General features: G+C 35.5%; 1 protein-coding gene across 3 annotated transcripts in view; it reads right to left on the minus strand.

Moving 5' to 3' along the window:
- GRIK5 (glutamate ionotropic receptor kainate type subunit 5) overlaps positions 1-16,130 on the minus strand; it is a 3,838,183-nt gene that overhangs the window by 640,720 nt on the left and 3,181,333 nt on the right. For all 3 annotated transcript variants that reach the window (XM_044080789.1, XM_044080790.1, XM_044080791.1), the window contains one exon: positions 4,753-4,938. In XM_044080789.1, coding sequence (XP_043936724.1) covers positions 4,753-4,938 — 186 coding nt within the window. The remainder of the gene's footprint in view (positions 1-4,752; positions 4,939-16,130) is intronic.

The raw sequence follows: 16,130 nt of genomic DNA on the forward strand, positions 1-16,130 counted from the left end.
ATCTGAGGTGCACCCCAGGATGTGATGGTCCCAAGAAAAGCTGCAATAACATAAAATGAGAGATGGTATGAATCAACAGTGGCTGGACCTATATACAATTCAGCAATAAATATCCTCTCCCCTCTATTTGTGACATTAAAAGCAAGAAAATAATGGGGTAAGGCAGGATTTACCTCCGTAGTATCAGGAAAAGTGTTGACGCACAATTGATTATGGAGTAAGACAGGATTGACTCCCATACTTTATCAAAAAGGGTACAAACCTATCATCAATAGTTGAGCAAGACAGTATTTACTTCCATACAGTATCAGAAACAGCATCCGACTTCCTTGAGAAATGTGGAACCCAAGCTTTGTCTCCATACTTTAGCAGCGACATTGCTAAGCAGCCATCAGTAATGAGTCAAGACAGGATTTAAATACATGCTTATGAAGAGTGCCAGCATCATTCAGTAATGGAGGAGCCAAAGGCTTTATCTCAGCAATATCAAGATAAGATTAACCTACCATCAATAATGGTCCAAGACAGGATTGTTCTCCATACCCTTTATAGAATAATTTTAACCTGATATCAGAAATGGGGTACAAAATAAGGATTCAACCTCAGTACCTTATCAAGGATAGAGCTAGACTGTCATTGCTAATAAGGCAAGGCAAGTGAGAGATGCCAAGTTTATCAGGGGCATGTATGTCAATCACAACATAAAAGAAACAAAGCCAGCTACTGGTTTTGTTACAAGCAAGGCAAGGTTTGGCGAAACATCATGAATGGTGACAGGGAAGGTATTGTCCTATTAACTTTCACAAATAGTGTATCCTCCCACCTATTTAATGATGCAAGTAACAGTGCAATGCCTGAAGATTCCAAAAACATACCAGCTTCATGAATATAGCCAGTTAAAACTTACAGTTAACAAGCAATAATGCCCAGCATGGTATGTGTTACTTTGTAAATAGCGTCCACCCTGGGCTATTATGAGGCTCAACACTACAGGTGGAGAATGTCTACACCCTTGGAAGGGCATTATTCACATAGTAACACACATCCTAGAGGGTATTATTTCACTTGGGCTGTCTGTAAAATTGTGTTTTACTTAATATATAATATTTTTTTCTTATTTTTCTTTATATTTTTAAATGCAAAATAGTTCCTCCAGCTAATGTTTCAGACTTGCTGTAGTATATACAAATGGTGTTGGAGGAAGTATTTTACATCCAAAATATAACTTTTTCCAAAAATATCCTAATATTTACTTCATTTTTTGTCACTTACTCCTAAAATGTGTGGTTGGTTGGCAATCATTAGGGAATGAAGTCACTAAATAATGACATACATTTGAGTTTCAGACTTAATTTCCTTCAGAAAATGCATACTAACACACATCCTGTTATTTAAGCTACTTCGTAATTTTATAAGAGCAGTATTTAAAATATGTTCCCAATTTGAGCCTTTGTTCTCACTTTATCCAGATATCTTCAGTTAAGATGTTGAGAGGCATGCAAACCTCTTAACTTCTGCTAGTACCACTGCTCGATTGCTCTCACTCTTCACACACTCACCAAACACACACACACACACACACACACACACACATAACACACTCGGAGAGAGAAACATAAACACACATGCACAATTTCTTTCTTTTTTATCTTTCTTTTAAATTTTCACTGACTAAAAAGCAAAAGTGCTGCTTAGCGAGTATAAAATAATGGTTCAATTGATTTCACTCTCACTTTCATGCACATATATACTCACACATTAAACACACCTTTTCCATTTCTTTTGTTTATTTTACACTCACTAAACAATAAAAGCACTGCTTAGCGAGCATAAAATAATGGCTCAATCGATTTCACTCTCACTTTCATGCACATATATACTCACACATTAAACACACCTTTTCCATTTCTTTTGTTTATTTTACACTCACTAAACAATAAAAGCACTGCTTAGCGAGCATAAAATAATGGCTCAATCTATTTCACTCTCACTTTCATGCACATATATACTCAGACATTAAACACACCTTTTCCATTTTTTTTGTTTATTTTACACTCACTAAACAATAAAAGCACTGCTTAGCGAGCATAAAATAATGGCAGCCATTAACTTTCTTTCAGTTCATGCTCCACAGCAGTTTAATATGCTGCCGTAAAGAGGCACACTATTTTTCTGCAGGCATTATCCATACATTAACAAGCTAGTGGAGAACATTCATTCTCCATTCAGTGTGCTGATATATAGGTTATCCATTCTCTAAAAGTTAATAATGAACAGTGAATACTTTCTTTTTCCCCATGCTCGGCAGTACTGCAAGCCAGTTTAATGTCAGTTTTTCTTGTACTTGGAGCTAAATGAATTGTGCCTTACAACACAAAGTGCTAATATGTTGTTATGCCTAACATCAAATGAAGAACATGGCAAGATATTCTGCCTAAGCAAGATCAAAAACCGGGATAACTTTATTTAGTCACACTGTCTAGGATAAGACAGATGGTAGTGCTTATCAATGCATGGCACAAGAGAAGGATTAAATCGCTGCCTTGTCAGAACTGAGTCATAACTAAGACAAAGCCCCTCCCCTCCCAGCATGGAATGAACTAGGCAGTTACCAGAGTTACTGCATTATCTTATTGGGAACATGGTCAGGCTTTCCTTGAGTCAGCTGCATACAAGCTCTCCATCCTGCACACTCTTGCTGTTGTTACCATCTATGTGACCAGCTACTCAAATCCTTCTCTTGGTAGAAATTGGTCCCAGCATCTGTGAGTTTTACACCCCCCCTCAGAACACAGGCACACTTTGAAGACTAATTATTGAGCCGGGGGGGGGGGGGTACTTCTTCTTATCCTTCTTTCAACAGAACTGGAGTGCCAAACATAAGAAGCTAAAAATATATACTCAATAAATGTATTGGGCTTGGAGAAAATGGAAGAACTCTCTGTAGAAACTATCAGTGAGCCGCCAGAGCAACAACCTGTTGAATCAGATACATTTGGTGTGGATCACGTCAGCTTCATCGGCATCTCTGCATTAAATGAAGGAGTCTGTAAAAAGAAAAGAATGCACCTTACATTCCTGGCAAAGCTATCATGTTCCTCAGAGACCATCTTGTTAACACTCTGATTGATTGAAACTCTATTAAATACTGTTTAACAAACTTCCCCTTAATTATCTAATTAAACAGAAATCTGAAAGATGCAGGTGTTCTCACACTAGCAGATGCACACGACACAGAGTAAGCAGGTGCATGCATGTGTAATCAGCTCTCTCCATCTGTACTGAGGCAGGTGTGCAGCTAACTCTCAGAGCAGGTGAAAGCCTTCAAGGTTGGTGCCTGTAACCCACCCAAATGTCTGCCTCGCCTAAGGCTCCAACACATTTATCTACACAGCAAAAAAAAAAACTGTAGGTTGTTCATCTTCTGTAAGGATGACAAGCCCATAACAATCTGAAGGAAATACATTGTCTTGCTGATTCAGTATGTGAGAGCTGCAAGGAAAAAAGTATTCCTTAAGCTAGGGTGAGGATTTCTGATGCAGACAACAAGCAAGCAGCTTTTTGTATAGAAGGCCAGGAAATGGCAATATTAGCCCAGCAATACTATCAAAGTAAGAAAGGCAAGCTTCTAAAAAATTGAAAGACAACTCACTCTGAAAGTAAAGCTAGGAAATGGATCTTAGACATATTATTTTATATAATAACTGGGTTACAGTCTTAACCTGCCATTTATTTCTGCAGAAAACATCATCTGGGCTGAACAACAGCAAATGCTGGAAGGTTTCATGCCAGTGGTTCTATACAGTGCCCCTTCTGGTTTTAAAGAGTGGTGGACCTACACTGCCTATGATAGGGTCTCAATAAAAGTCAACTACCTCATGAACCCTTTTTTAGTTTATTTTAGATCCCCTGTCATGTTCTGCTCACTGTTTTAATTGTGCTTCTCTTGTCAATAGTTAGAATCCAATGCACTGCCTTTATGCACTATATTACAGCTGGGCAGCAGTGAACTTATAGAATGACTAGCACAAAGGATCATTTCATTGCCTTATCTTCTGATTGCACTGAAAATAAAACTACTTGTGTAAGAGCCACTACCTATCACACAAGAGAAAAGACCACCAGGAAATATGTCCCCAAGACTTAACTCATTATGTAAAGGGGCACTATGGTTTCACAGATTCTGCAGAAGTTCCTGGAAAATCTAAAGTCTGTCCCTTCTTTTGACATATAGTTACAGTCAACCTGCAGCTCTGGCAAGGATAGAAATGACCTGCCCTTGGCTTTGGTAAGAAGGAACGTGTAAACAAAGAAGAGCTGAGCAAGTGTTCAGAGAAGTTGCATAGAAATCAGAGCAGCAAATCATTTAGCAGTAGGTGCTTTACGTTTAGATATACCACACAAATGCACAGAGATTGCCATAAGTAAGCTTAACTTTACACTTAAGGTGCATTTGCAATGGCTCAGTATGAATCTATTGTGAGCCCAGCAGAAGCTGCAGATGTGCTGTAGTCTCTCTTCTTAGCCATTTCAATTTGTGTCACAATGTGTATACACAGCATATGCACATCATTTTATAGCACTTTTAAACTTTACCTTCTTGACTTCAATACCAAATCTTCCCCTAAATGCACACACAGACATACTGTTTATCAGTCCTAAGCAACACCTGTATCTCTGTAGCAAGTCCTGTTTGGCATATTTTCTGATAATGAAAATATCCCAGGATAAAGTGTTCCCCTTGGTTCTTACAGAAGGTCCAGGGAAAGGCTGCACTTCAGGCCTAGGGAGAGGTTGCAGTTCACAGGACTCCTGCCATGACATGTTAAGGCTTCGAACAAATTCCACATAAAAAGGATGGCTGGTGTTGAACATGGAGAATCCGAGAATGTTAGAGCTATCTTCTACAATACCATCCAACTGCAAGAGAGGGAAGTCCTGGAAAATCAAAAGAAAGAAATAATCCATCAGAAAAAAGTGCATAATATGTACAAAGGAGAGAGAAAAAGACATAGACAGACAGCATTGTAATTCAGAAATGCATCCTAGCCAATAACATTCAATTAAATCCCAGATTATTATTAAAGGAATAAACAACACTCATACAGAGTACTGTGAATAGTTATTTATCTCATTTATAAAGGTCTGTCTGTAAAGTTTACCTGTCTGTCTTGAAGGGTCCCATACCTATAACAATGATAGGTATGGGACCATGCAGGACCTATCACACTGGTGGTTTCTTTGTGAAGCAGGATTTTTTACATATTTAATAGCCTACTAACATCTTTTTCCCAGCAGACACAAGTAGATGTGCAGTGGCAGAGACTTAGCAAATAATGGCAGCCCCTATTCAGAAAGAGGTAATCCTATTAGCTGTACTATCTGCAGGCCCTGAGGTGGTAATATAATGTGAACATCTCAGCAGGTAACTATATTTTGGATTTTTTTTTTTTGTGATTCTTAGTTGTCACTCATGCTTCCTGCTCACATCACTAGGATATCACAGGATGAAACCCTTCACTAAGTTCTAAGGGTACAAAAACAAGCAGGGTGTCTCTTTGCTCCTTGACAGTGATGTAGCAGAGACTGAGTGGAATAAAGAGTAGGTAAGGCTAAAAGTGCAGATTTCATATGTGATGAGAAAGTACTGGAACATGTTGGGGAACCAAAGCATCTGACTGGTGAACAGAGAACCAGATGGCCTACTGGAGGGGAGAAGGATTGAGCAGCATTCTACCAGCTCTCCACCTCTTGAAAAGAGTGTAACAGCTCCTGGTGGAGGTCAGGGTTCCTAGACCTGGCAGACCAAAAGTATGTGAAATGCCACAAGAATGTCCACATAGAGTGTGAACTAGGGGAAGGACAAACCTGACATATCTGTATGCCCTGTATGGAGAACAACAGTATCCTCTACCTTAAATGAGGATTTCAGGGTATCATGATATATATTTTCAGCCATGAGAAATGAGAACAAAGAACTGAAATGCTTCCCTTCTGCAGTATCCATAGAGCATGCAAAGAATTCATCACTATTCAAGCAAAGTTTTAGGGCTTGTAAATGTCTTATAAATATACCATACATACCCACTGCCACTACTGCAGACAGGACTGCAATACTTATATAATTTGGCCACATAATAAACAAGGTGCCCTATATTCATTGGGATGGCATGCTTTCTTAAAAAAATGAAATGCTGTGTGCCAAACAATAAGCATGATTCTCTATTATGCACTTTTTATTAAACTGCTGTGAAAAGATAAAAGGAAAATTAACCACTGTCAGTTGTATTCATTGAATTGCAATGCATTTTATTTCCATACTACTTGAGAAAAGCTCAGGAGTTGTATTATTCTAAATAAAACTGACAGTTCATCATAATTCTCCATGCTTTGCTGGAAGTGGGACAATGCTGAATATTTCACTTCGCTCTACTAAGACATAAATAATACGTTTCCCTAAGTAACAATATATACATTTTTATATTATTGAAATATACAAAAATCTACATAATGTAGATCATCTGTGTCAGACCAGTGGTCTATGCTATGAACTTAGATCTCTTTCAGTGGCTGTGATTGCCTAAGTGGTAGGCTAAATATACGGAGAGTAAAGAGCATTCCCATAAGGATATACATCTGCAGCCAGTTCTGCTACATTGGATAAATAAGGTCACTTGCCATGTAAGCCATCCATTAATAAACTTTTAACATGCTAGCTCTCATGGGAGGAACAAATGATAAACTGGGTAGCCAAACAGCTTGAATATTTGCTGCATTATAAATGCCCTTTTGTGTTATGTTGTACTGATAACTGTGGTACATAATGAGCAGGCATCAACCAGTGTGAATGTAGTGTGTGTGGCAGCAGCTACAGATTGTAGCCCTATCATGCTTGTGGCATGTTTCCACAAACATGCACAGTGACAGTGTGCTCACATTAGTGTAGCCAGCCAGGATGACATAATGCAGCACTGGAACAGAGGAATGCCTCCATGTCAAAGTTTTTGTACACTGTGTTGGTATCATTACTGGTCATGGATCATCAGATTTCAATTAAGCAGTCAGGCTTTTGACAAAAAGCTATTCTAGTGCTCTGCATATTAATTTTAAACTTAACACTAACATGTTTGGATTTGGTTTGCCTCACTTCTCTGGCTACTGAGATATCTAACATAATTGGGTATTTACAAACATACTGTAAAACTTAATACTTTACTGTGTATTTATATTCCTAACATTTCCTTACATAAGAAACATTTAACTTTGTCGTTATATATGTCTGTCACTATTTTATATATGCAGCTGCTTCTAAAAAGCCACGTTGAGTGATACTTGTTTCTGTAAGTTTTCTTTTTTAATTTATTTTTAAGAAAAATTATGAATTTGAATTTAACACATGACTGAGGCATGGGCATTCAATGGAGATTGTCGTGCAGCATGATAGGACACTTGAGACAGTGACACAAAGGGAAGGTATTGTGCCTCTTTTCCATGAGCTTTATACACCCCCCATGTGTATGCCAAAACTCTTAATACTCATACACACCACTGCTAATTTGTCCCACAAATGATTTTGCCAGCCCTTGCAGGGAAATGCATTTTTCTTCTAATTCTAGGCATTAGATAGGAAACTGAAATATTCACTTACACCAGAAAAACATATAACTCTTACAGCATCTTTAATTACGCTGGCAATTCAAGAACAATATATAAGGTACAACTGAGTTAAGATAACCACAACATATGACTTAAGATGCAGTATCATTCATAGTTATGACAGAATTAAACAGTTATCTATTTAATGTAATTTTATATGATGGGCTGATCCATGACAGAATTTTTTGTGGAATGATGTTGCCCAAGAAAATAACAGTGTATACATTTGTTCTCCAGTCAGGGTGGTGATATACAGGTTGCCCAATCTGTAATGAGACTGAATGCATATTTTTTAACAACATTAGATTGAAATGTAGTGAAAGTTCTAAACCATGAAGAAAAAAGTCAAACGGTATGGAAAGCAACCTAGAAGAGGTTAAAACCAGGCAGTAACAGAACTGCTGAAAAACAAAATAATAATAATAAGAACATGGCTACAAATAAAAGAAAAGGACTAGAAAACCTATAGATTTAGTGGCAATAGCCACTTGTTGATCAATATTTGATTCATAATTGGCTAAGGAGAGGTGAATTTAAATTTCTCTTTTGGGGCTGTCATTGACTGGCTGCTGTTGTGAGACTACTTTCAAATTCTTCATCTAAGGTTTGCAATTTTGAGTTACTTTTATTCTTTCACTGTTACTTATGAAAAATTGTTTTAACTTAAATTTGTTTTACTTTATATTTGTTGTTTTTTAAATTTGTTTTTATCGTGGAGTTGTAAGAGTACTTATTTAAGGCTACTTAGGAGATATCTCTTTTGTATTCTCTGCTCTGACTGCTAAACGTTTAAGGCTAGATGATCTGTGGGAGGAGCTGAGAGGTAACATTTATTATTTAATGTCAGCAGAAAAGGAAAAGGTTTTAATGTTTTGCAGTGGCCACAGACCTACTGCTATTGTGAGTATCCCTTGGAATTCATCATTTAAGACTTGCAATTCTGCATTGTTTTTATTTTTCTGTTCTAATAAAACTAGGGTCTATAATAATAATAATAATAAAAATAATAAGATGAATTGCACATGAAATTCAATTTATCTTTCAAGATATCAAACATACTCATGCTGTACTAAAAAAGACTCTGGAACCTGATCAAATCAATGAAAGTCAGATATGACGTAAAATTAGTCACCCAATTGAAGGATAACCACAAAGCCTTCTTCAACTATGTTAGAAATTTCAGAAACAATGCCCATTATTGTGAAGTGCTAACAGTATATGGTATACTCAGACCCAGAGAAAACTGTCAGTCTACTAGCATGTAAATGTTGCTCAAATTTCACAATTCCCTCTACCATCCAATATTCTTAGATCAGATAGCTGCATCTATACCCCCTCTCAAATCATCCAAGAATAAGTCCTTAAGGTGCTACCTAAGGCCAAGAATACTACTTCTATGTGGCAGGATAACATATCAGTCTGCCTACTGGTCAGCCTGAAACATAACTTGCCAGATGCTCTGAAAACATGCTTCATGCCAGATGAACAGCACCAGGTATATGTGATAAAATGCCCAGAGGCATTCTGTAAAGTCAAAGGATCATGAAAAATATTGTCACCTGCAATAAAGAAAAAAAATCCAATGTGATGGTGCCATAATTTCTATTTATGCTGATCTAACCTATGAAGTAGTGGAAACAAATAAATACTTTTGCAGAGACCCAAACAGCTCTATAGAAGAACATCAAAGTATCCTTTGTATTTTTGGCCAGTTTACAGGTTATAATAATTTTCTCAAAGGAATCAGAAGTCAAAAATGAATTATTCATATTAGAACTATTATGAACTCTCTTCTTGTTTTCTGGAGGTTTTCGGATGGATCCTCAAATGGATGGACTTATCTTGGATAATAAACTTTTCTTCTTTCTGCACAATCATCTTTCATGTCTATTCATGGCTGTAATGATGGATTCTATTTATGCTGGATGTTTTCAGGCATGCCATAGTCAATTGTATTTAAAATGTTTATTTTTTCATGATAGCATTCCTTAAAGTTTGTTGTATTAATATAAAAACAGCACAGCATTTTTTTCTCAGTTATTGAAAATGATGAAATGTATAGAGGCTAGACCAAACAGTATTTTTTTACTACAGGGATCTCATATGAATGAAGCCCAATACAAATTTTCTGGCTATGAAATTCTATTGTATAAAATGTCTTGATAATAATTGCGGCTCTGAAAAGTTAGCAGGAATCACATCATTAATGAACCACATTGTGCCTTTCAAACAACAAAGGAATTCTGTGTACAGGAATGAAGAGGGTTGTTATTACACATAGCACTTAAAAGTGTAAAACCGCTACTGGTTCTATGCACCATTTACAGATAACAGATATTTGAGGTAGTATATCTGATGGGCTGCAGGAACAGGGAAATATTTCAGTTGCACTGGGGGAGGGGACTGGAATGCAATGTTAGGTTATACCCAATAACATTTATTTATACCCAAGTGGTAGTCTTACCATAAAATGTGTTGGAGTTGTTATCGTAGTCTTACCATAAAATGTGTTGGAGCTGTTTTTGTAGTCTTGCCATAAAACGTATTGGAGTTGTTATCAGTCTTTTTGAGCAATGAAATTGTAATGGATGGATGGAGAATCCAGTTTCTTAAACATTAGAAATAAATAAATGTCTCTCATTTTGCTAAGATATGCATTATAATTGACTTATGTTTTTTTCCATCTGATTTATTTAGAATAGCTATCTTCTTCTGCGGAGAATATTTCCCCTGGTATGATCACTGCTTAATAAAATTTTCATTGCAACATCTGCTAAATAAAACTCACATAAATAAATGAATTCCTGTAATCTGGTTCAAAGCAATTGATTTTTATGAAGCCATACAGAATGAGATCAAACACTGTTGGCTGAATATTTCTAAGACATCTAGTTTATAAAAGCATAAATTGAGCTATCTTTAGGTATAGGACAATTTAGAATATAAATGGGGTTTTAGAGAAAAAAACAGAGATCAAAGAACTCAATCAGCACATAATGATATTTGTTCAGTTTGCTATTTACTAAGATAAAAGACTGCCAATGTGGAAGCAAAAACTGGGAATTACCAATTAATTCAAACCATCCTAGATCTGGCACTATGTCATGGTAAGTTTAAGAATGATTTTTTATATCAAGATAAAACTAAAAAATTATCAGCATTTCAGTGTTGTGGAAGGTATTTTAAAATGCAATATTACAACTTTAAGATGAGCATGGCTATTTAATAGCTGGCAAACTAAAATTAGTAACATAATTAATGAATGTTGTGTGAAGTATACAACCAGAAATTATTAGATGATGTGTGGACTCTAAAAACTGGCTGCAAGCTACATAAAAATTCCAGTTAGAAATTTCTACACCAGATGTTTCTATGCCTCTGAAAAAAATTTAATGACTAGTTAGCTTTATACCAAGTTTTTGCAAATAAATTAGCCCCACATCTATATAATTTAGCAAAGCTTATGAATATACCTCAGGAGAAAATACCTCAGTCCATGAATCTAGCTGAAGTTATATTAATTCAGAAAGATGACATGGAAACTTCCAAATCTGAACATTGCAGGCAAATTTCACTATTAAATGATGATTAGAAGACGCTAATTAAAGCAAGTAATGAAAACCTTATAATGCTTTTAGAACAAAGTAGCTTGGCACAATTTGGAACCAAACCAATATCTTCAGGCAATCATTTTTAACTACTCACAAGTCTTATATTATTCGATTGATTGACATAATTAAACTATGTGTCCAACGTTTTTGACTACATAAATAGGAATTACATTTGGCAAGTTGCAAAGTACTCTTCAGTAGCCAATTCCTTAATTATTATACTATAAAATTTATATTCACCTTCTGAGATATATATTAAGGTCAATGATTCAGTATTACCCCAGTATCCAATTACCTCAGGGGTTTGTCAAGGATGTACCCTTTCAGATACTCTTTTGGTAATGGAGATGCATTGATTACTATATAAATTATGAGTTATTTCTGAAATTATCAGTAAACAGAATTGAACATCCATTAATAGCTTATGCAGATGCTATAATTTTGAACATGACACAAGCAAAAGTATAAATATTATCTTAGATACACATGCTACAGAAATCCTACTAACCATACTAAAACCACACTCGAAAGCCGATTGCAGTCCTAGGTATAAATATACTTTCTCCAGTTAACAATGCCAGAACAGGTGAATAAATTCTCTGTGGAGCATCCTCAAAAATCTGTCATGGAACCATAATATTGGATGATGCTAATTTAGACTGTTAAACCATACAGTCTGAAAATCCAACTAATAATATTCATCTCTACAAGTTCATCCAACTTGCAAGCACACCAGATAAATGTAATAAAGCTGCAGTCAGACAATCAACCCTCAGTTGGATCCAAGCATCCTCTCCAAATAATGTATCATCCTGTTGAACTCTGTCAGCCTAAGTGATCACTTACCAATTATAAAATAAGGTGCCAAAGTAGCAGACCTAAAACACATCATTACAACCTGGCAAGAAAACGTTCTACTTTTCATGAAGATAGTTTTATTAATGCACTACATCTCTTGAACTTGTAGTCACTAAAGACTATCCACATCGATTTTGCTGTCTCAGAGATCAATAAACTCCTCCAATATGTTTGAAACACACCAACCCCACTCAGAAGAGAAAGTGTCAAAATCCAGCCCTGTCCTATAGTTGTCCTTAGCAACTAAGCAACTCATGAAACAGAGAGAAAAAAGAAGCATGAAAGGTCTGGACAAAAATAAAATGAGCTCCTATTTTACTAGCATATGGACAACTAAGAAACCTAATAAAACAACTTATCACAAAAGATTAGAAAATGCATTACACAACCAAACAAAACATACACAGTAATAATGGATCTCCATCAATAAAATATTAAATCAAGGACAAGCTACACAACCAGTACCAAACATGCAGAAACAAAATGAAACTACAAACAATGACTTCAATATTCACTTTAAACAGACAGTATAGTAATTAACTAACCAGGGGACTAATCAAGCTCTTGATGACCCTTCTCATTCAAACAACCTCCTTCAACATTTCTCCTTCCAACCAGTTCCCACAGATATCATCAAAAATACCTCAAAAAATGAAACCCTACTACAATTGACCCTAACAATCTACCTGGTGAATATCTTAAAGTAGCAGTCGAGGCTATCACATACCTAGTTTTAGATAAATTGATTTATATCTGAAAATAAAGCCCCTTTGCTATGACACAAATTATTTATTATTACATTGCACAAGGGTGGAATCAATGTAGAGTGTTCAAATAATAGTCCAAATGCCACTTTATCCCCTTAACAAAAATATTAAAAAATGTATTAATACTCAACTTCTCTCACAGCACTACTGCTTTAAAACAAAGAAACAGCACCAGAGCACTCCATGGCGATCGGACCATACACAGAGAAAACTAGTAGCACTATAAGTAATAGTTCAAGCATGTAGTATAAAATCCAAGGTTTATTGGAATTCCAGGTTATCCTCATGGGCTTCTTCAGACCTTTTACATCTCATAAAAGTAATGCTAACATTTATACTAAAGCCTCTATGACATCATTCTTTAATTAAGTAAAATAGTGTTCCCCTGTAAGGCTTCATTCAAGAACAGTTTATAAATACTCAACCATAAAGCAAATAAAGTATACATATATTAATATATATATATATATATATATATATATATATATATATATATATATATATATACTATGTTTATAAAAGTATATATAAAGAATATATAAAAAATACTTAAACATAACAGCATGTATAAATATAAAAATATAAAAAACAAAAATATTTCATTATATATTCAGTAATCTCCAAGACTGAAATAAATATATGGGTTGGAACTATTAGAAGTATGTTAGAAGACTTACCCAAAAGTGAAATTATTAGTTTGGAACTATACACATTCTTTTAGTTGAAAATCCATTGATTCCAGTCATTCAAGGGTTACCGAAGGTCCACAAGAATACACATAATCCACCCATGAGACCCACTGTGGCAGGGAGAGGTTGGGTTACTGAACCCCTCTCCTTGTATGTCGAAAAACAACTAAGGAAAGTTGTAGATAGTTTCACTCATATCCTGAGGGATACTAAACAGTTTCTGCTGGACCTTTATAGTAAAGTGAGTGTGTTGCAGACTGATTTACATTTCATATTAGTGACTCTTGATGTACAATCATTATTTACAGTTATATCCAACCAACATGGGTTAGAAAGTATACGGAGATGTCTCAGGGTGAACACTGACTATACCATGTCCCACATTGAATTAATTATTGGTTTGCTAGAGGCAATCTTGGAAAATAACATCTTCATATTCAATGATACTGTCTATATACAGAAGGATGGCATGGCTATGGGTACATCATGCGCCTATAGCTATGCCAACCTAGTGATGGCAGATTGGCAAAAGGAAAAACTATTCCCACTAGATAGCTTCAAGAGGAATGTTATTTATTATGCTAGGTTTGTGAATGACCTTTCCTCCTATGGGCAGCATTGGAAGATGAACTACAGAAGTTTTTTTGTGAGGTCAATTCTTTGACCAGTTTTTTGAATTTTACCATGGAGAGTTTAGATAGATGGATATCATTCTTAGGTGTAGACATTGAAAGGTTAGACAGTGATCTACTCAATACAGGTGTATATAGGAAGTTTTGCTACAAGAACTCCCTCTTACATAGAGGGAGCATGCATCCTAGTTTTGTGTTCCACAATATAGTGAAAGGTCAAGCTATAAGAGCCTCATGTTTGAATCCAACAGAACAAGGGTTTAAGAATGAGTTAGATCAATTATGAGGGAGACTAGCTGCCAGATCTTATACACCAGAAGAGATATACTCAGGGATTGAAGGGGTATGTGATCTTAGAACTCGACCTGCAATGCCATATTTTGCAAACCCTGTAGACTTAGAAGGAACATCAAAGAGAACTAGAATTATTGATTTAACGATGAACCATCCCATAGTTAGGGTCTCACTGAATTATACACAAGACATTAGCAGTGTGAAAAGGATTTTTTATAAGAACTGGTCTGTCCTCACTACAGATCCCAAATTAAAAGAGATAGTGGGGGATAGACCATCGTTTGTCTATAGAAATAAGTCAAACTTGCACAGATTACTCTGCCAACCCAGAGTCCCCACTACAATTGGTAGGGGTAAGACATTAAATTGCACCAAACCATATCATAAATGCAGTTATTGTCCCTTTATATCTGAGGACACCAGCTTTGCACAACCTGTCACTATGAAAAGATTTTGTTTCAACACTACAGCTAATTGTGACACTCAGCATGTCACATACCTAGCTAGGTGCATGGCCTGTGATGCATTTTATGTAGGGAAAACTGATAGAAGGTTACATGATAGAATACGTGAACATCTGTATAATATACGCATCCAGTCCCCACATAATGCATTATCCAAGCATGTCATGAACACAAATGATACACACAGCTTCAAATTTCTAGTACTACAAGTAAACAAACCCAATTCTAGGGGTGAGGACATAAGGAACTATACAGAAAGGACAGAAGCCAGGTGGATTATAATGCTAAGAGCAGATCAGAGACCTGGACTGAACGACAGAGTCCCTATTAAACCGACCCTAAAAAATAGAAAGTTAGTTGTTGAATAAAAGCCTGCAGGTCAGATGGGACATTATATTTGTATACATCATTGTATATATCATATAATGTAGTCCTCATACAGCTCTTACATGAATTCATTATGAAATGTACTTTATATACAGTTCTTATATGAACTGGCATAATTTGCTGCATAACATCTTATTGATGAATGGCATATACACACATACATATGTTTTGATATACATAACATTTAAAAAAAAAAAAATTAAACATTTTTAAATATATTTGTTTTTTTATATTTATACATGCTGTTATGTTTAAGTATTTTTTATATATTCTGTATATATACTTTTATAAACACAGTATATATATATATATATATATATATATATATATATATATATATATATATATATATATGTATATAAAAAGCTGCTTTGTGGTTGAGTATTCATAAACTGTTCTTGAATGAAGCCATACAGGTGAACACTATTTTACTTAATTAAAGAATGATGTCATAGAGGCTTTAGTATAAATGTTAGCATTACTTTTATGAGATGTAAAAAGTCTGAAGAAGCCCATGAGGGTGAAAGCGCTAACCTGGAATTCCAATAAACCTTGGATTTTATACTACATGCTCGAACTATTACTTATAGTACTACTAGTTTTCTCTGTGTATGGTTCGATCACCATGGAGTGCTCTGGTGCTGTTTCTTTGTTTTAAACTTAATTGGTATAGTTATCAGAGCATTTACCCCATACTTCGTTCATTTTATTTGGTTTAATAACTACTGCTTTGTTGAATTTTTCTAATATTGTCAACATCCATAGAAATGCC

Source organism: Protopterus annectens, chromosome 8.part0 (genome assembly GCF_019279795.1).
Source record: "Protopterus annectens isolate FY-2018-M chromosome 8.part0, PAN1.0, whole genome shotgun sequence".
NCBI classification, from domain to species: Eukaryota; Metazoa; Chordata; order Ceratodontiformes; family Protopteridae; genus Protopterus; species Protopterus annectens.